The sequence below is a fragment of the Callospermophilus lateralis genome, chromosome 17, assembly GCF_048772815.1.
Source record: "Callospermophilus lateralis isolate mCalLat2 chromosome 17, mCalLat2.hap1, whole genome shotgun sequence".
Classification (NCBI taxonomy): domain Eukaryota; kingdom Metazoa; phylum Chordata; class Mammalia; order Rodentia; family Sciuridae; genus Callospermophilus; species Callospermophilus lateralis.
The window spans coordinates 65,391,342-65,412,483 of NC_135321.1; the positions used below are offsets into that span (position 1 = coordinate 65,391,342).

General features: G+C 48.2%; 1 protein-coding gene across 4 annotated transcripts in view; it reads left to right on the plus strand.

The window, feature by feature from the left end:
• Positions 1-16,787, plus strand: part of Twsg1 (twisted gastrulation BMP signaling modulator 1) — a 36,549-nt gene extending 19,762 nt beyond the window's left edge. For all 4 annotated transcript variants that reach the window (XM_076837086.1, XM_076837087.1, XM_076837084.1 and 1 more), the window contains exons 3-5: positions 2,126-2,225; positions 11,676-11,942; positions 14,050-16,787. In XM_076837086.1, the coding sequence (XP_076693201.1) occupies positions 2,126-2,225; positions 11,676-11,942; positions 14,050-14,231 (549 nt within the window). In that variant the 3' untranslated portion in view covers positions 14,232-16,787. The remainder of the gene's footprint in view (positions 1-2,125; positions 2,226-11,675; positions 11,943-14,049) is intronic.
• The last annotated feature ends 4,355 nt before the right edge of the window (positions 16,788-21,142 follow it).

Genomic DNA, 21,142 nt, shown 5'->3' on the forward strand with positions numbered 1-21,142 from the left:
AGGGCAGCCTTTTCCTTCCCACCCTCACTTCTTATTACCGAGTGGCCTCCCCACTCAGCTTCCCATCAGCCCCCAGCGAAGCTCCTCAGGGACTGACAGACATCTGCGTCCCACTTCTACAATCTGGGAAGAGAATGGACTGCCAGTGACCACCTGCTTTCTACCAGTGCCAATTATTTGTAGCCTGGAAGAAGAAAGGTCACACAGTCTAAATGATTTCTGAGAACCCAGGAGGGTGGGATCCAGACCATGTGCAGGTGGCGAGAGGCGGGAGGGGCTTTGTGGAGAGAAGGTATGTTTGGGGGCAGCCGGTGACTGGGGCTTAAAGAGCAATCTCCCGGGAATCAGACTTCAGTTCAACTTAGGGAAACACTTACTGAGCCAGTGGTGGCACACATTTGTACTCCCAGCCACTCAGAAGCCTGAGGAAGGGGGACAACAACTCAGGCCAGCCTCTCAGCAAGTTAGCCAGACCCTGTCTCAAAAGAAAAAGTAAAAAGGAATGCAATGTAGCTCAGTGGTAGGCACCCCTAGGCTCAATCCTCAATACTTACCAAGAAAATAAAAAAAGAATGGAAAACATTATTGGAGCATTACAAGTTGTGACAGGCTATTTGGGTTATTAAATCCCTCATCAACTGTTGGCTCAAATGACCACTTGTCAAAGGAACATTACAGAAGAGATCCTAGTCTTAGATGGAAAGATGGTCTAGTTTACCTCTGAAGTTCCTTCTGAGCCTGAGGGTAAGATCAGTTTTATCATAAGTTACTTCTATCCAAGTAGTAAAATTTATTGTTTTTCTTACAGATACATCCAGTATCTCTTAAGCCAGGGAAACCAAGAGGGCTGGGAGGCTACAGAATCCCATCTCAGTTAGTTCAGGAGTGATGGTCTGGGGGCAGGGGGAGGCAGGGCAGGGGCCTCCTTCACAAAGCAGGATGCATGGTTAGTCCTCGTGGAGTGACCAGTCACCCAGAGGGGCCTGGTTCAAAGCAAAGTGTTTCTTGGCTCCTGTGTCTGTGGGTTGGCAGTGTGGGCTTCGTCCAGCTGGGTGGAGGCTGCTGCTCTAGGATGACTTCCGGTGGCTGACCTATCACGTGTCCTCATCCCAGCTTCACAGGACAGCTGGGGAGCTCTCACAGGAACAGCTAGCACTACAGGCTGCTGCAGGCCAAGGCCCAGAGCTAGTGTGAGGTCACTTCCACTGAATTTGTCCATCAAAGTAAATCTCAGGATCACCTAAAGCCAGAGGGGCTGGACATGTCCCTTGATCAGAGGAGAGGACCTGAGAAGCTACTTGTGAAGAGGGGATATAGAGATGGAAGGTCATTTCCACTTTCTTTGTAAATAAGTACCACAGCAAGCACACCGTTTTAAAGTATTATGGGTCATTAAAATATCCTGTGTGTGTGTGTGCATGCGCGCGCGGGTATTTTACTGGGGATCGACCAGGCGTGCTTAACCACTGAGCCACACCCCAGCCCTTTTTATTTTTTTGAGATAGGGTCTTGTTAAATTGCTGAAGCTGATCTTGAACTTGCAATCCTCTTCCTCAGCCTTCTAAGTTGCTGGGATGACAGGTGTAGACCACCATGCTGGGCTCAGTATAGCATTTTGTAGTAGATGCTTTATTCACATTTTGTATATTGAGAAACTACAGCTCTCACCAAAAGTTGACTGTTCATTTATATCAATCTTAACAACAAATCGAATACCTGAGAAGTATTTTCTGTTCATGAATGGTACTTTGAGGTGGTTTGGAGGTTAAAGTTACAAGTTATAAAGTAAATTGTTTCCTTTGTTTCAAAGAAGATAAAAGTTTCTAATATCTCTTCTCTGAATCTGTCCAAAAGAAAAAAATTGACTTGACTTTGTAGGCCCTTATGTTCCTGCAAATATGAATTAGGTTGGATAAAAAGTTACCAAGAGGGCTGGAATCTGGCTAAGTGGCAGAACACCTGCCTAGCGAGCATGAGGCCCTGGGTTCAGTCCCCAGTGCCAGGAAGAACAGTTGCATCAGGAGTAAATTATTATAATGTAAAGATTTGGGGGTTAGTTCTTAAAGAGCAATAACATTAGATAGCGTTGTTTGAAACTTTGCCTTTAAATGTCTGTCCCTTCTAGGAGCTCTGCCAGTGCCGGCCCGGTGAGGGGAACTGTTCCTGCTGTAAGGAGTGCATGCTGTGTCTCGGGGCCCTCTGGGACGAGTGCTGTGACTGTGTGGGTAAGTTGCCACCCAGGCGGTGGCTCGGCGTTTAGGAGACTCAGGGAGGCCAGGGGATGGCCGAGTGGCAAGGCTCTCACCTGGTGTGTGCATGACCTTGGGCTTAATCCCCAGCACCAGAGTAGAAAGAGAGACTTCACAGAACAGAAGTGTGTTTTATGTGTATGAATGAGTTGCCTCAGGTGTAATAAGCATTTGGAACATTGCTATTACATGTGCTTGTATTGGATCATATTTACATTTGTGTGCTTTATTTTTATAGAAAAAGTTCGGGGAGGAGATTTAAAGTGCATATCCTTGGGGTGTGGAAGGGAGGGACCCAGAGGTGATACTTTTGCTTTTCATTTGAAATCTTCTCTACTGTTGAATTTTTTGTAAGAAGAAATTTTTTGCTAGGAACCATATTTTATAAGAAGCATCTAGAAAAATTTTCCAAGATATATTAAGTCAAACGTGTGCATGTGTGTTGATAGAGTGCTGCTGGTGGTGCTGAGAAGGAAAACCGAGCACCTGAACCGTGGCTGGGGCAGGACACCCCCGCGGCTCCTTCAGGTCCTGGTGCAAACACCCCCTCCTCAGCAGCCCTCACAGGGAGCCAGGAGCACCCGCTCACCCTGCAGGACTGCGAACTGTGGGCCCCTGTGAGCGTTGCTAGCCTGTAAGGAGGAAGCAGTCAACCTTTTGCACAGTTAACTCCCTGTCCGTCCTCACCTGCTCGCTCCTCTCTCCCTGTCCGTCCTCATCCTGTTTGTTTTCTGGGGTATTGTGAAGTCCATCATTTCACAACACTACCAAAATACTTTAGTTATGTATCTCAAAAAAAGAGTAATTTTTCTTACAATGTCCAGTGAACAGTCCTTCTTTAATGCCATCTAACACCACATCAGTCCACTGATGGACTGAAGGTCTTCTGCAGTTGTTTTACCCAAATCAAGAAGTGAAGTCCACTTGCTGTGGTGGGTGGTTGAATTTTCTTAAGTTTCTTTTTTTCTAGAACAGTTCCTGCTTGTCCCCATCTTTTGCTGTTCTTTTTGAAGGAGCCAATTTGTTTTGATGGGAAGGAGACCTCTTCTGGATTGGGTGGTGACTTCCTGTGGCTGTTGAACCTGTTATTCTGTCCACTCTGTCCTAGAGGCTGGAAGTGAGGTTCAGGCTCGCTGTGGGGAGGCACAGAGTGCACCTTAGCAGAAAGGCAGCACCAGAGGTTCTGCTTCTGGCGATGCTTAGTTTGGTCAGTGGGTGACAGTGCCATCCTTGGTGATAGGTGGAGATCCCTGTTGGCCTCCTACCTAGCAGTCTTCCCCTGCCCTGATGACCACTGGCTGGGTCAGGCGTCCCACTGGAGTTGTGAGGCAGTGACTGTTCATCTCCATAACTGCTCCTGCAGTTGTCACCAGCTGGGACTATTCTGCTTGGAGCTTCCCTTGATCCAGTGAGGCCCATTGCTTACCTTGAAATAAAGGTGTATAGACAAATGCAAGATAAACAGTAAATCCTTTCTCTTCATGCATTTGCCAAGCACTGACTCTGCCCTCAGATTCCACTGAGGTTCAGTACGTTTTATTTGTTTTTTGCTTGCTTGCTTGCTTTTTTGATGAAGGTTTGGGATATATATATTTAGTGCTTTATTTGATTGCTGCCGTCCCTCCTCCTCCTCTTTCTTTTTCTTCAAATTGCCTCATCTCTAGTTAGTAGGAGTCTTTCCAGATCCTCACAAAGGCCCAGAGTCCTTTGGATGTGGCTTGTTCCTATGGCTTCAGAACCTCCCAGACTCCTGGGATTGCCCCTGGAGCCTTGCCCCCACCCCCCAGGAAGAATGGTGGTTGGAGATGGCCATCTGGACATTGGGAGTGTTGTGGCTGCTCCTGGGGCCTCTCCTGGCCCTTTCCAGTGGGCAGTCATGATAGGCAGGTATAGGCATGGGGAGGACCTGCTTTGAGTTCTTACTAATTCGGTTTTAAGATAACAGTCTTGGGCTGGGATTGTGGCTCAGTGGTAGAGCGCTCGCCTAGCACGTGCGAGGCCCCAGGTTTGATCCTCAGCACCACATAAAAATAAATAAAATAAAGATATCATGTCCAATTACCACTAAAAAATAAATATAAAAAAGATAACAGAGTCTTTATTTCTTTGATTTATATTTGTAACTTCTTTTAAATTGAACTTTTTTGTTCCTAAGTATATGCTTGATTTTTTTTTTGTTTAGACCTTTTCTGTGTGAAGGAATTTATTAGAAAAGTTATTTTGACCTTTTAAAATAATAATATATGCTTTTATGTATAATAAATCAATGAGATGATTAAATAAAATTTAAGGTTGCTGATTCTTAAATATTTCCTGAAGATGAGAGCTCAAATACAGTGTTCCAAGGTCATCTAGAATCATTTCCTGAGCAGTTATGGGACCATCTTGACATAAAGGTTTATTTGTATTCATTTGTTTTCAGTTTTTAGGGGTTGTTTCCTTTTGGTTTGGTTTTTGGGTTTTTTAAAATAACTTTATTTATTTATTTTGTATGTGGTGCTGAGGATCCAACCCAGTACCACTGAGTCACAGTCTCAGCCCCATTTTGGTTTAGTTTTATGTTTTGGGGTTTTTGTGGTTTTTTTTTTTTTTTGGTGTGTGTGTGTGCATGTACATGCTCATGCCAGGGATTGAACTTAGGGCAGCTTAACCACTGGGCCACACCCCCAGCCACACCCCCTTTAAAATATTTTTTTAAATTTTTTTTATACCTTTATTTTATTTATTTTTATGTGGTGCTGAGGATCGAACCCAGGGCCTCACGCATGCAAAGCAAGCGCTCTACCACTGAGCTACAACCCCAGCCCCGTAAGCCCTTTCTTTTATTTTTAATTTTGAAACAGGGTCTGAGTTGCTGAGGCTGACCTTGAGCTTGTGATCCTCTTGCCTCAGCCTCTCTAGTCACTGGGATTACAGGTGTGTACCACTATGCCCAGCTATATCTTTATGTTTTGAGGATATGAAACCTGTATGAGAGAACCAAGCCAAACACACACAGCACTGGTTAGAAAGGGGCTCGTGTCCATCTTTGTCACCTCTGCTCTGCTTCCTGCCTCCCCTATAATTTATTGTTCAAGCAAGGTCACTGAGAGAGTGAAACAATGGTAGCCAAGCCTGAACTCACTGAAGAAACTCACTGAAGAAAGAAAAAGATCCCTTAAAACTCCATAAGCATTTGCATTTGAGTGCATTTGAGCACTCATCCTGCACACACCGTTGTGCTCTTTGCCTTCTCTTTTCAGACTTAGTTGCGTGCAGCTGTAACCATGCTGCTGGCCATGGGGCGTGTGCTTGCTCACCGTGCATGGGCCTTTGGTTGCTTCCTGTCTTTCCCCATTCGGACGGCCTTGCAGCTAGTGGCCATGTGCAGAGGTCTTCTGTGCAGCTGTGCTGGTGTCCACATGCTCTTCCCTAAGGGCTCTGTCCTCTGCACTTTCACCAGGGCCCTATAACTCTGCAGCTTACCCAATCCCTGCAGCATTGCTACAAAATTACACTGCTGGGCTGGGGCTGGGGCTTGGTGGCAGGGCACTTGCCTAGCATATGTGAGGCACTGGATTTGATCACATAAAAAGTAAATTAATTAAAAAATACAGTTATTAAAAAAAGACTTCCTTCCTTAAAAAAAGAAATTACACTGCTGAACGCCCATTGCTGTTGCTAATAAACTTCTGGATTTTTGTTAATCTGATAGGAAGAAATGGTATGACTTTAATTTTTATTTATCTTATTTCCAGTGAGGTAGAGTGTCTGTTCATATGTTTAAGGACTGTATATTTTTTTAATTGTTTATTCTTATATATTATCCACTTTTCTACTGTTTTTTTCCTTAATTATTTAGGAGTTTTGACAAATATATAGGATATAACTCCAACACCTGTGTTTTTCCTCAATCATTTGTATTGGTTGTGCTTTAGTATTTTTCATCTGAAAGTCTTGTTTTCATGGAGCTGATCTCATTAAGACTTGGCACTGTGGTGGTCCCCATCGCGGTAGTACTCGGTGTGCTTATGTTTGTTGGGCACAGCTCTCTGTTGCATTTATCCTGGGGTTGGTTGGTTTGTTTGTTTTGTCCTGAGGGTTGAACCCTGGGGATGTGGCTGAGTGCATCCCCAGCCCTTTTTTAAAATTTTGAGACTGGATCTCCCTAAGTTGCTGAGGCTGGCCTCCAACTTGCAATCCTTCTGCCTCAGCCTGCAGAGTGGCTGTGATTACATGTGCGTGCCAATGCAGCTTATCCTGATTGATGCGTGAACTTGGATCCCATTTTTTTTTTTTCAAACAACTACTACCATATATTTAAACATTATTGATGAAATCCTGGTAGAATTTATTGAGTAGTACCTTTCTCCTGCTGATGGAGGTGATGCCTTCCTCTAGTGCACTTTGCTTTATTGCTGGGTTTCCTGTCTGTCTCTGTGCCTGTCCAGGCGTCAGGTCTCTCCCCCTCCCCCAACAGAAGCCTGGTCCCAGCTCTTTTGCTCCTCTGTGCAGCATGCTGTACATGGCACAGGCAGTCTCCGTCCATTATTAGTATATAAGGCAAAAAGAACACTGACTTCATTTTTCTTTGGTACTTAGGCTGTTTACTTTTTCAAGATCATTTTCTCTAGAAAGTCAGAAACAAGACCACGGATGGTTAAGTCTTCATGTGGTTGAGATTCTCCTTTTTGTATTTTGGGTCTGACGTTAGACTGCCCTTTTAGGATATTTTGCAACAAAAATATCTGGGTCTGACCTTTTAAAAAGGAGCCACTCCGAAGAGCCAGGTGTCTTAGGCCTGTGGTCCCAGCCCCAGGGGAGGTGGAGATGGGAGAAGTGCTGGACCAGGAGCTGGGGGCATGAAGCCACTAACCAGGGTAGCAGGTTGTTAACCTTCGCCAAGTCTGATGGCTCACGGTTTCAACTTCTGTTCTTCTTTATTTGCCCATTCTAGATCTTCTGATCCTTAATTCTCATTTTAATGCTATTGTTCTTTTTAACCCCTTAGGCTAATTTTGTCTGTTCTACACATAATACCACATATGGGCTTAAAATACATTTTAGAAAAACATGAAATAATGCGTTATGTAATCGCAGACTCTGACTACATTAATAATTGTAAGTTCAGCATTAATGTGCGTTAAAGATCCAAATCTGTGGCAAATGTTAAAAGAAGAAATTAATAATTGTACCCAATGAAGACCAAAGAGGAGAGATGGACATCACTGCTCTTGCTGTCCTGCACCATGTCTGTCATGGTCAGTGGGGAGCCTCTCCTCACCGCCAGGTGTGGACTCCGAGTGTGAGTCTCAGTACAAATGCAGGTGGAGCTCAGGTGGAGCTTCCCTGCTCACCCACCTGGTCCTTAAATGGGTAATAGAGGATCCAGCAGAAGAGCAAGGGGCGGGTGCGGGGGAAGGAACCAGCTTGAACCACGAACTGAGGGGGTTAGGGACAGGGCAGGACCTGGAGACTGGAGCCTGCCAGCACCAGGGGCTGTGGAGGTCCCTCTCCCTCCCCCTAGAGGACACCATGGGCCTCACCCAGGCATCAGCAGGGTCTGGAGGCCTCCTAAAAGGAACTGGGCTCCCCAGCTTTAAGCGTGTAGTTGAAGAGCATGAGACTCTTTCTAGATCGGCTGAAACCTTATTCTGAGATCCACAGAAAGAAAATTCTAAGCTTAAAATGCCAGGGTTGTGAGGGGAGAGCACTCAAAAAGAAAATATTTTCCATAAAGGAATCAAATACAGCCATCCATCTTTCCTGATAAAGATCTTCAAGTATACACAGAAGCAGAAAGAACAGCCCAGTGAACTCCGCATACCCATATCAGACTCAGAGTGATTGAGAAGATGCACACTTGTCCTACCTATTTTTTTTTTCTTTGCTGAAGTATTTTAAAGCAAATTATAGCAGGATCTAGTGGCACACACCAGTAATTCTAGCTCCTCAGGAGACTGAGGCAGGAGGATTGCAAATTATAATTGCTTGACCTGAAGTTCAGTTCATGATCAAGGTTCTCCAGATGTCTCAAGAGTTCTGTAGCTGATTTGTCCAGATTCCTATGGGGGCTTGAATTGCATCTCTGATCCAGAGCCACCATGCCTGCCCCATGCTGTACAGTTGACCTATGGAGTGATCATCTTTAACGGGTCCTCTCCCCTTCTGTACTTCAATACTTCAGAGCCACCTGTGAGCCCTTGATCAGATTCAGGTTTGATGCCCCTTGGCAAGAAGACTGCACGGGTGTGCTGTGTGATTCTCAGTATTTTACAGAGTTCAAGGAAAGCCCTTTGTCTTGACATCCAAGGCACTGTTCTTTGCCATGACCTTGGATGAGGGGCCCTGGCATGCTGCTTGAGACTGGTGACCAGTGCTTGCAGGTTCCACTTGGAGGCAGGGGCAGGCCCTCCATGGAGGTAACCATCAGTCCTGTCAGAGCACAAGTTGGAAATGGGGAGGGAGAGTGGGAAGGGCCTGGCATCCTGGCCTTGGAGCCAGGAGGGATGTAGAGTAGAGCTAGGTATTTGCATGTATTTAAGATACCAAGGAAGCTAATTGCCATGTTGGTGACATCATTGTGAGGGATATGGGAGGGGATGGGGCTAGGGTCAATGAGTTCCATCTTTCATCTTTTACTCCAAAGCGTTCACTAATAATGTTTCGAGATGCTTCTGCAGCTGCTTTGACCATTTTTATTTGGGTCATCCTGGTGGTAACTGTGAAAGGGCTATGGAATGGCGTGGGCTGAGGCCTTTTGCTGCCGGTTCTTCTGGTGTGCCCAGGCACCCAGGAGAGCAGTAACATTTCCCCTTTTGTTTTAGCATCTCCATGAAATACAGTTTGTCAGGCAAACCACCTCTTATCGCATCCTTGGTTTTCAGGTATCTAGTGATGACAGGCCAGACTTAAGTGTTGCTCTGTTATCATGGGAAATTCTTTGTATTTCCTAGTTGCAGATGAAGAGTGTGATGGGGTGATTTTGGGAGTAGTGTCTAATTCTGTTGACTTATGGATTTGAAATCTGTGCCTCTCAGTTATGGCCAGTTATGACTGTTATTTGCAAAACCAGTTTAACAGTTGCATTTATAGTTAGTGTTTAAATTTCTATGTAGTGAAAGAATACAAACCAGTAACAAAATCTCAGAGAAATGATCAGGAAGAGAAAAGTGAGCTCCAAGGCAGCCTCTGCTTGGAGAAGAGCTTCTAAGGACAGAGCAGACCCCAGGATGCTCAGGCAGGTGCTTTTGCAGAACCCTCCCAAGTGAACTTATACACAAAAGCTGGTAACTCAAACCCGAAGTTGACCCCCTGTTTGCAATGAAGAGGGGCAATTAAGGAGCTCCAGAAGTTTCAAAGGTTTTCTTTTCCTGGGCAGGACAACACATTTGGAGGATCAGTCACAGTCTTGAAAAAGTGCAGAATTGGAAGCCTCATGGCAGGGTCAAGTCAGGGTCACATGCTGAGTTTCCTGTGCTATCTCTGGAAATGACCCTCATTGAAGAGAAGACAGACACACATTCATAATGCCCAGAAGGTTTGCTTTCCAGTGCTGAAGATCATTTGCAGAAGAGGTTATTAGAAATGGCAATGGCAGTGAAATATTAAATCTAATGGATGCTTAAAAAAGAAAAAGAAAAAAAAATTAGTTTTTCAAAGCTGAAGGAAACCCAGAGCGCTCTGTTCCAGTTACTCTTGCTACGAAATCACCTACCCTGAATTGCAGTGGTGGGACACGCACTGTCCTTGTTCACGAAGTCCCCGCAGTCTGGGCTCGCGGGCAGCAACCCCCCCACACCAGGCAGCCCACCACGAGGAGCAGTGCCTGCCCCACAGGCTGGGGCTGGCTGAGCTTCCCCAGCCTCACCTTCCCAGCACGGCCCTGGGAGGAGGTTTGTCATCCCTGTCTGCATTTCCCTCCGTCCATGTTCTTGTTTTTAAATTATTTTTTAAAACTATTCATTTTGAAATAATTTCAGGCATAGAGAAATTTTCCAGAAGGGTCGAAAGACTCCCATGTTCCCCTCTCTGGATTCTCGGGTGTTGACATTTTATGTTCATATTGGCTCGTTGCTCAGTCTCTGCCTCCCCTGCTCACACACACACACACACACACACACACTCACTCACTCACACACACACTCTCACACTCACTCACACACACTATCATCTGTTTTTGGATCTTGAAAAAGCAGTTCACACTTGAGGTCCCGTCACCACTAAATCATGCAGCAACACGGACACTCTCTAAGACTCCCCACACCCTCCAAATCAGGCAGCATTGCCACCCAGTCCACAGAGCCTGTCCAGTCTCAGCCCCATCCCTCAGTGTCTCTGTTTCTGTCTGGTCCAAGGTCCTTTCAGGAATACGTGGTGTGCTTTGTTGTCAGACCCCACAGTCACTCCATCTGGAACACCCCTTGTCCTCGCCTGGTAGTGCAGACCTTACCTCTGTAGGCTGGTCCTTCACCTCTGCCCTCCCGATGCTGGCCTGTGGCCATGCTTCAGCTTTACCTCCCAGGCAGCCTGTCACTGTGTCACTGCCTGCATCAGGTGACACAGCATCCACTTGTCCCACTACTGTGATGTCACCTCCATCTCCTGACCACCATTGACCCCTCCGCAGCAGGTTGGCACTTGGGAGAGTTTTACAGTCTCCATTGGTATGTGCCATCACTCCCGCCCCAGCCTGGGCACCACCTGGCTTCTTCCCTCAGAGTGCACATGCCCGCAGTGGTCTGCGGTACTCTGAGGTGGTCTGCGGGGTGTTGTTCCCTTCATTCTACCTGCATCTGTTAGTCTGTTAGTTGGCACAGAAGTGTCTGCTTAGGCTGCACTGGTTCATTCATTTAGTTACACATGTGCACTCCTGGGGGTGACCCATGTTATCATTCTTTCATTGCTTAAATTGTCGACTTTACCAGTCATCCCAGCACTGAGGAGGTTGAGACAGGAAGAAGGAGGATTCAAAGTTTGAGGCCAGCCTTAGCAACTTAGCAAGGCCCTGTCTCAAAAAATAAAAAGAGCTGGGGTGTAGCTCAGAGCACCCCTGGGTTCAGACCCCACTTTAGTCCATGAGATCCCCTCCGATTGCCTCCCTGGCTCTTTCACGGGCCCTCTTATTCACTGAACACTTCCTTCCTTTGTCCCCAAAACACGTTCCTGTCTCCTGCTGTGCTTTGCCCCTGGGCCCTGGAGTCACCCTCTCCAGGAGCCCTGGTTCATGGGCTAGAGGAGGTAGCTCCACAAGAGCAGGGCCTCGGTCCCCGAGAACAGTGGCATGGTGGCCTCACTGCTTGGCCCTTCTGGCAGACACAGCTGGGAGAGTGTCCAGAGTCAGGTCAGAAGCTGCTGCTTGAACCCCTGAGTGCCCCCTGCATGGTAGCCACCAGCACCCTCCCTGGAGCTGCTCAGTGAGGAAAGTAAAGGCCCCTCTCTCCCCAGGCATGTGCAACCCTCGGAACTACAGCGACACGCCACCCACCTCTAAGAGCACAGTGGAGGACCTGCACGAGCCCATCCCCTCGCTCTTCCGGGCACTCACCGAGGGGGACACCCAGTTGAACTGGAACATCGTCTCCTTCCCTGTGGCAGAGGAGCTCTCGCACCACGAGAACCTTGTCTCCTTTCTAGAGACAGTGAATCAGCCACACCAGCAGAACGTGTCTGTTCCCAGCAACAATGTGCACGCGCCTTACTCCAGTGACAAAGGTAACTGCCCTTGGACTTCCCTTCCACCCTCTGGTCTGTTCCTGGTCCAGTGACACCTGCATTCAGGTCATCCTCTGGAGCACCCTGTGGTTTTGAATTTGTGTGGGTAGTCCTGAGTAAATTCTAGACTCTGGCAACCCAGACAGAAGCCGTCCGCATAGCTGCAGAGCTCCGTGTGGCAGGCAGTCACACTGGTATCCCTTTGCGTCGCACCTCACCAAGCAGGGTGTTGCTTGTCCCCATGTCCCCAAAGCTGAGGTTTCAGCTGTGGTAGTGTTGGCACCACAACTAGACCTCTCTGCTACAAGCAGTATTGTGGCACCTCGTCCCCTGGTCCACTCTGACCCAGCCAGCAGGCCCTCCTGGTCCCATGGGAGCAAGATGAGAACGCCCTGTGCCAACCCGAGGAGCACACTAAAGATGGGTGGGAGGGGCTCTAGGTTTTATCAAGCCCTGACATGTTCTAGTTCTAGGCACCGCGTGGCTCTGCCGCCGTGATGGCGCTGCTGTGTCCAGGACGCAAGGGCGTGACTTGAGTTCCCCCCTCCCTGCGTGTCCTCCATCACAACCTTGACCTGTATAAAGTAGAAAGGACTTAGGACATGGATAGCAAAAGCAGAGTGGCTTTTGTTAGAGGACAGATTTCATAAAAATGTTAATTTTAATATTTCTTAAATATTTAATAAAGATTCTTATTTTCTCTTAGGTTAAAATACTTTATGCAACAAATTTTGAGTTTTGGAAAACATCGGGAATATGTGGAATATGATAATAAGACGTTTTCCTGCAATTTTTCCCACTATCAAAATGTGGATGATCAGAGCTATAAAATAGGAACACAGAGATTTCGCTCAGAGACTGCTCAGGTTCTGGGGACGGAGGGGAGCTAGTCCTGCAGTGTCCTTGGAGCTCCCTGGACGGTGTCCTTGGAGCTCCCGCCCCTGTGGCTGCATTCTCTCCTTAGCATATAGGGCCGCCTTGGCTGCTCTGTCCCTCAGGTCCTCTGATTACTTGGGGTCCCCAGTGGCTGTCTGCTGGAGTGTTCGTGAGAGCTTACCAACCAGGGGAACTTAGTGGGACCAGTCACTGGAGGCCTGCGTGCCTGCACCGCCCCTCTGTGCTGTGCTGCCTCCCAGGCCCCCTCTCATGACCTTGGCGGTGCCGTCCCCACACAGCACACCCACCCCCTCTTGGCTGTCCTCTTGGCTGCCTGTGAGCTTCGCTTTTCACCCTTACACTAAAGATGTCCAGTTCCTCTGTGAAACCTCCCTCACTGCTCAAGCCCTGGCAAATTATCAATTGTGTAAATGGCTCTGTAAAAATGGCCCAGCCTTAGATTATATGCTCTTCATCCTGGTGCCCGTTATCCACTGTGGATCTCCTGGGCCCTTTTCTCCCAGGTGAGGAGTTATATGGTCTTAATCACCAGGGAAACTTGAACCAGAGTCAGTGTCCTGTGGAGAGTCAGACGCCAGGCAGGATGCCGGCCTGCTGGCCACTCACCGTATCTAAAGCACCTAAAGTGTTCTTTACTTACATCCTCAACATCATCTTAGAATAGAATAGTGGGGTTTTCAAATTTTTGACTGCAGAATTCTCTCTGTAGGAAATCTTATCAGAAGTGATGAACTTAAAAGAGCTTTGGTATGGTACTGAACCCAGGACTTCATGCTTGCCAGACAAGCACTGTACCACTGAGCCAGATCCCAGCCCTCTTGCTTTTTTATTTTGAGACGGGGTCTCATAATTTGCCCCATCTAGCCTCAAACTTGTGATCCTCCTGCCTCAGCCTCCTGATACGCTGGGATTACAGGCATGCACCACTGTATCTTGCAGCAAATAGTTTTTAAGCCTAGTAATCTAACTTCAGGTCAAAGTCTGAAGTGTGATGGGAGAGACTAAGGATGCCCTTTGCTTTCTTATCTGTGGTGGAAGGATTCTCAACATGATTGACAGACAAAGACCTTTTCTCCTGTACCTCATTTACGTCCTGTGCAGATCAGCAGTAAGGGAACAGAGACAATTAACTGTCAATTGTATTCAACTCCATAGAAAGCACTTCGTGTTTTAACACCTCCAGCTCTGAAATCTTAATTCTGTTTTCCAGAGCACATGTGCACAGTGGTGTACTTTGACGACTGCATGTCCATACATCAGTGTAAGATATCCTGCGAGTCCATGGGCGCATCCAAATACCGCTGGTTCCACAATGCCTGCTGCGAGTGCATTGGCCCCGAGTGCATTGACTACGGCAGTAAGACTGTCAAATGTATGAACTGCATGTTCTAAAGAAGGAAGAGAAACAGGAACCCAAGCACTCAAATCACAAGAAAGGTGTGAGCATAACTCAGTGAGTCCACTGGTTGGATCAGAATACCAGCAAGTTCCAAAGGTGCAAGGGCTAGGAAGGAGGTGCCATTTGAGGGTGCTGGGTGCTGGGGTGGGTTAGACACATGCGTACTACCACTCCCTCCTCTCCGCGCCCCTGGCCGCACACCTCTCCCTTGTTATACATGCACAGCACTGGTGTAGGAGAAGCTGGTGCTCAGGAAGCCTCGAAAGCCTTTGTGCCCAACACAAAGCCTGGTACCGCTCCCTTCTCGTGTTCCAAGCACTTTCCAGTGTTTGCAGAACCCACTTAAGTGAGTTAGGGTTCCCTCAGTGCCTGCAACTCCTGGGACCTGTTTCCATAGCTGTGTGCCACTCTTCACTGTGCCTTATGTCTCTCTGCTTTATGAACAGAGGGGATGTTCAAAGACAACTCTGAAAACCACGAAAATCACCTTAGTAAGCATCTGCATTGGTTCTAGAAAGCAGTTGCCCGCTACATTTTACATTTGAGAGCCCTGATGCACTAGAAGCCCTGCCCCTCCAGGTACAATGCTCTAGGGCAGATCTCTTGTCTGCCCACCCGGAGTGCTCAGCTGGGTATCAGGGTGCACCGTGAGACTGTGTGGCACACTCCACCAGGGCAAGTAACTGGCGTCTTAGGTGCCAGCGAGGAGCACTGGGCGCAGCAGGACTGCCGAGCCAACTCCACCTATCCTGCAGAAAAGCATTCTGTCCTCTGGGCAGGTGGGTGGCTGGTAACCAGGCCATGTGGAGGTGACAATGAGCCTCAGCCCTGTGGAGACAGAGCCGGTTCCCCAGCCAACACAGGATCAGAAGAAATTCAAGATACGAACAGGTCGGGCTGGAAGTGCTGGGAGGGCGCTGAGGGCAGCCACACGAGGCCGTGCCCATGCGGACGGTTGTGTCTGGATCTCTTGTTCTTATTAAATAGGCATCAGATTGTGGGAGGTTGAAATTCTGAAATATTTTTTAAAATATCTGTTCAATATTCTGTACACTCCAAATACACTGCAGGATTATTTTAGTCAGCTTTTTATATAATGTCTCAATAGAGATAAGCTTAAATACTCTGTCCTTCATAGAATCCCAAACTTCAAGTATGAATCTAAAACATAAATATTTTTATTATATAAACTCTTGATTTTTACAAACTTTCTAATTTCTCTAATGAATATTTGAATTACAAGTAACTTTTTAGGAATACCTCTTTGTATGTCTTCACATTTTAGTGTATGCACATAGATAATGCTGTTGGGTAGTTTGTATTATTCGTTATCTGAACAGTAGTTATGGGGTCATTTGTGACATTGTGATTACAATAAAGTTCACAGCTGGATCACATTTTTGCTCTGAGGTCACTAACGAAGGTCACAGGGACTTAGGTATTTTGGCCTCTTAGGAAGCTGAGCTTTATGGCTCTTGGGACATTGAGAGGAGAGCATGGGAGCCCCGGCTTCCCTGTGCATGGAGGCTCCTGGCGCCCTTCCTTAACCCCTCCTCACCAGCACCTTCGAGGCCGAGGCCAGGGAAGGAGTCCCCTGCCTCATTTCAGCTTCACTGCTTTCCAGGTGGCTTTATGCCTACGAGTGGAGGGATGCTTCTGGGTTGGTTGGCAACACAGTTGATATTTTCTTAATAGTGACAAACATGTTGAAGTGCATTGATCACCATTTTTTAGCTTTCATTATGAAGTTGTAAAATGCTGTACTTTTTTTCCACCTTTACGTTTCTGGGAACCCCGTTCTCACTGCAAGGGATCCCCAATGGAGTGGTCCATTGTGCTCACCTACTTCTCTCTCCTGGTTTGCCAAGGGATGGAGAAAACCTCAGGGTCCCACTTCCAGTTCTGTGGTGGCCTCTAGGTTCTGCATGTGAATGTTTTTCCAGAGTGAAAGCACAGTACTGGAGAGGCCAGCAGCCTCGCAAAACACAGGCCCTTTCTACCACACAGAACGTTCACGCCCATGCTGATGCTCAGAAAAAACTCTTTTTATTTTAATCAAAAATTGAGTGGTCACCTGTGTTATAGCCAGATCTAAGCCAGGGGGCCCTGTGAGAGGTGTGCATCAGCCACCTGTCTTGTGGCGCGGGGCGTGTGCTAGCCAGCTCTGCCCTCCCTCCCGTGATGTTGACTATCGTGACTGAGTTCACAATGGTTGCCCCAAATCAGTCGACAGTTCAAATAAAATCTCACATCTGTTCACAAGCCTGCTCTGAAAGGGAGGCCACCATGTAGCAGCGCCAGCACACAAAACAGGTGTCAGGCAGCATCGAATGCAGGAGAGAAACCGAGAATTCGGTGGAGAGCGAGGGAACTCAGCCACATTTTCAAAGTCAGTTTTGAGAAAGCCACTTTGAAGGTTTCTAGGTCTATGCTGCACTCCTAAGAGTGGGTTTACTGTGTTCTAGATGATCTACAACATGTAAAATAGGTATCTTTTCTTTGGTTGTCCCTATAAACAAAAAAGTATTTTAATAAAAACTTGAAATGAATGTGAGGCATGTTCTCTGTTAATTTCAGCCAAAAGAAGTCAGGTGCTTCTGTCTGGTGAGGTTAAACTCAGGGTCAGTGAAGCGTGTCCTCTTCCCTCTGGAGAGCTCTACAGAGCTGGCTGGGACCAGGGACCTTTGAAGTCGCTCTCTGCCTCTTCCTGTGCTTCGTTCCTTCCTTGGGACCCTTAAGATAAGCACTTCACCATTCTCCGTGTCTGCGGGCCTCGTGATCCCATGATCGAGGTTACAGGCACAGAAAAGGATGGCTATCACTATGGCAGTCCCTACAGCAACACTGATGGTAGAGGGGAGCCACAGCTGCACTGGGGTGACAAAACGAGCCACTTCACATTTCAGCCCAGCACAGAGGATGGAACCCAGGGCACTCAACCACTGAGACACAGCTCAGCCCTGTTTATTTTATTTTGAGATAGGTCTTGCTAAGTTGCCGAGGCTGACTTTGAACTTGGGATCCTCATGCCTCAGCCTCCTGAGTTGCTAATCTTATGGGCATGCGCCACTGAGCCCGGCAGTTTGTTGTTTTTTTAGATGGGGTCTTGCTATGTTGTCCAGGCTGTCCTCAAACTCCTGAGCTCAAGCCCCCCTCCCCGCTCAGCCCTAGGTATCAGGGATGGTGGTCTACACCACCACTCCTTTTATTTTAAAGTCAGGGTTTGACCCGTGGAGTTAGCAACAACCCCAAAGTTCAGATAGAAAACAAAGATTCCTGTTTCTCCCAGCAGTGCTGCGAGGCCCCAGGAGCCTGTGCAACTCAGAGAGGACTGGAAAGCGCGGTCCCACGGTCAGGGTAAAGAATTCTGCTGCTGACTCCAGGGAGCCACTGACAGACGCAGCCACTACCAAAGCATGGTAATTTGGTGAAGGTGCCATGTGCCCTCCCTCTGGCCGCACCACACTGTGGCCAGCATGGTCTTTCTACCCGGCCATGTGTAGGTCATGACCGCCACCACCCCAGCTCCCAGCAAGTCGCCAGGCCTTTGAGCTCCTCTGCCTCAGAAAGCTGGTGTCACCTGGCAGGACATCAGCAATGGCGGGCAGCCTGCCTTGTGTTGTCCAGAAGCCGGAAGATGTTGGGTCTCCATGCCAAGCCTCAGCATGCCCAAGGCCCCGGGTGATCTCTGCACTAGGCCAGAGCCTGGCACTGCCTGAGCTCACAGGGAGGCCATGTCTGGGCTGAACCTGCCTCTTTCTGGAGGTTTCTACTTAGGAATACCAGCAGCTGCCCTGCCCTCATTGTCCAAGGCCCCTCAGACCTAGCGCCAGGACTCTGATTCCAAGATGGGTGATAGAGGCTTTTTCCTGGCTGGCACTGGAGGGGACAGGGCTCAGCATCAGATGTGTTTGATTTAAAAAAAATAATGAGCAGGACCTGCTGCTGCCTGGGAATGGCATTTACATCTGAGCCTCCTGTCCCACACCCATCCCGCTCTGCTGGGCCAGCTTGCCTGCAGATTGGGGCTCCTGTCCCAATTCCAGTCTCAGCTCTTCAACACCTGGCAGAGAGGCCTTCTCTGACCTCAGGGCTCCTCCCACCCGCTCCCACACCCTGTCATCTTTCTCTGCAGCACGAAGCTCTGAGGTCTCGCTGCTCCTTATCCATCACCTGTGCCCCTAGACTGAGGGACAGAACATCTGTGATTGGCACTTGGATTGCCTATGTCCCCAAATCTGCTTGTGCTGGTAGCATGATCCCCATGTGGCCATGTTGAGGTGCCGCAAGATGAAAGGCCTCAGCACAGGTAGAAGGAACACAAGGAAGACAACAGGAGCCTTCCACTTGCACATGATTTGGAACTCTCCGCACACTCTGGTCATAGGTAACACTACGAAATCAATTATCAGACCTTATCCTCGGGTCCATAAATAACCCGTCTCCTGACCTGGCCTTAAGAAAAACAGATATGAGAATGCTTTTGCTCAATCTTTTGCAGATTGTTTTAATAATTGATATTTTGAGGATGTGCTGACTTTATCCCTGTCACATGCTGCAAGTTGGTGACACAAATGCAGCCCTGGTATTAATATTTTTAAATTCCCAAGCAAAACAATGAAACCTGGGCATCTGGGATAGTAGTAGAGATATTTCACCAAAAGCAAAGAAGAAAAGAACCCCTATAGGCAATGACTCACATGCAAGCGGCCAGCACACAGGAGGACTAGAAGTGCCCTGTGAGAGCGAGTGTGTCCTGCAGGTCTCACACGTACAAACGCCTTGTTCAGTGAAGCCACTGCATCCTCTCCAGCACCACACTGGGCCTGTCTGCTCCATCAATGCCAGGCTCTGGAGGCTGAGGCAGGAGGATGGCAAGTTTGAGGCCAGACTGTCTCAAAATAAAAAAGCTGGGGTGTGGCTGCAAGGTAGAGCACCTTGGGCTCAGTCTCCATTGCCACAAAAATAAGTACATAATGAATATCAGTCTGTGCCTTGCTTTGTCCATCCTTAAGTTTCTTTCTGTGAAGTTGTCTAGGACCCACAGGGCCTGAGTCAAGGTGCACCTCCCTTTAGGCATCCTGGAGACCCTGTCCTAGGAGACACCCCAGTGGTGGATTAATAGGAAGCTCAGGCACTCCTGCTCTCTGGCTGGGTTAGTACTTTGAGAGCAGGTTGTTAGGGTGGACAGCCCATGCCTCTGTCCTCTCTTTAGACAGCCAACTCCCCTTCTGTTTCTCCCTGTGTGGTGATGGGGCCCAGGTTCTGTCTCCAGGACACCATACCCTGAAGCTTGGACCCTCCAGCGACCAGAATCACAAGCCCACTAATTGCCTTCTCAAAATGCCCAATCTCAGGTGTTTAGTTACAGCAGCCAGATGGACTAACGCAGGACCTGCCCCTTTTGCTACCCACCCTGAGCACACCCTGGCACCCTCAGGGTCTCAACTGGAAGCACAAGCTCTCATGGATGGGCAGATGATGGCAGATCTTTTCACCCACTTAAAACAATGGCTTCTTGTTGCCCTCAGAGAAGTCCCAACACCCACCTCTTCCCAGGCCTCTGAGCTCCCATGGTCTGTGTTCTTCCTGTCCTGCAGGCCCACCTGAGGGCTCTGGATGACCATCCAGCTTCACTCCTGCTGGCCTGCTGTGTCCTCAGCCTGGATGCCTCTCCCTCCACAGTGGCCCCCACCTCACTGACCAGCTCGCAGGGCTCAGCTGTCCGTGACCCCGGGCCCCTCAGCAGCATCGGACCACAGAGGTCCTGCCCAGGAGTAGCCAGCCTCTGTGGTCACAGCACCTCTGTCAGGTGCCCAGGTGCAATGCTCCTCCTGCAGGTGCTGCCCACACACCTCATGCTGTAGCCCCTGGCACCTGCAGACTGCTGGTCCCCCGGGAGCCTGGGGAGACTAAGGGGCTGCCTTAACCACCGGGCGAGACCGTGCTGTGGTTGCTGTGAAGGTACTTGGCATCCTTGAAGGCCATTTTAGTTTGCAGAAAAGACTATCAAACACATATTTGTTTAAAATAATAATGTTCCATTTTTTTAATTTACAAAGTCGTAAACCTAGTTCTTGCACAGTTTTTAAGAACAGTTTGCAAAATATCATTTCTGTCTAGCAGCCTGGCAATCTGACAGCGTTAAGTGTCTGACAGTCACTTTCACAGTGACTCTTTCTGCGCTGGCTGTGTTCTCAAGCAGCTGACAAGCTCATGGTAGAGGGGGATCTGTTGGAAGCCCTGGGACCGCAGGGGCACTTGGGAAGACCAAGTCCAGCGCAGGTGAAGTCGACTCTGACTCCGTTTCTCAGCTCGGTTTAAACTGGAGTCACGAGTCTGCACTCCTACAAGCCAAATCCTCTGCAGCATTCAAATATGCCAAATGGTTTTTGTTCCTGTTGTTGTTTGTTAGTTTTGATGCTGGAGGCTGAACCCGGGGTTGCTTCTACCACTGAGCTGCACCCACAGTCCTTTCATTTTATTTGGAGACGGGCCTCACTAAGTTGGCCTTAAACTTGTGATCCTCCTGCCTTAGCCTGAGTCCTGGGTACAGGAGTGTGCCACTGCATCTGCATACAGAGCCTTTTTAAAGGACTCCATTCACAACTGGGGTTGTGGCAGATGACTTTGCCTTGCTGGCAGCCACACTTGAGAAGTGGCAGATGTACAAGGGATCTGCTGCAGCATTGTTCATCACAACCAGGGGCCAGATGCCCAGCTGGGAGCCAGTCAGACGTGGGGTGTTCTTTTACAGGGCACACGCAGCTCCTGCATCATGGATTTTGCATCTGAGGATTCAACCAACTGCAAATCAAAATATTTTTTAAGTGCTGGGGCTGTGGCTCAGTGGTAGCATACTTGCCTGGCATGTGTGAAGCATTGGGTTCACTTCTCAGCACTA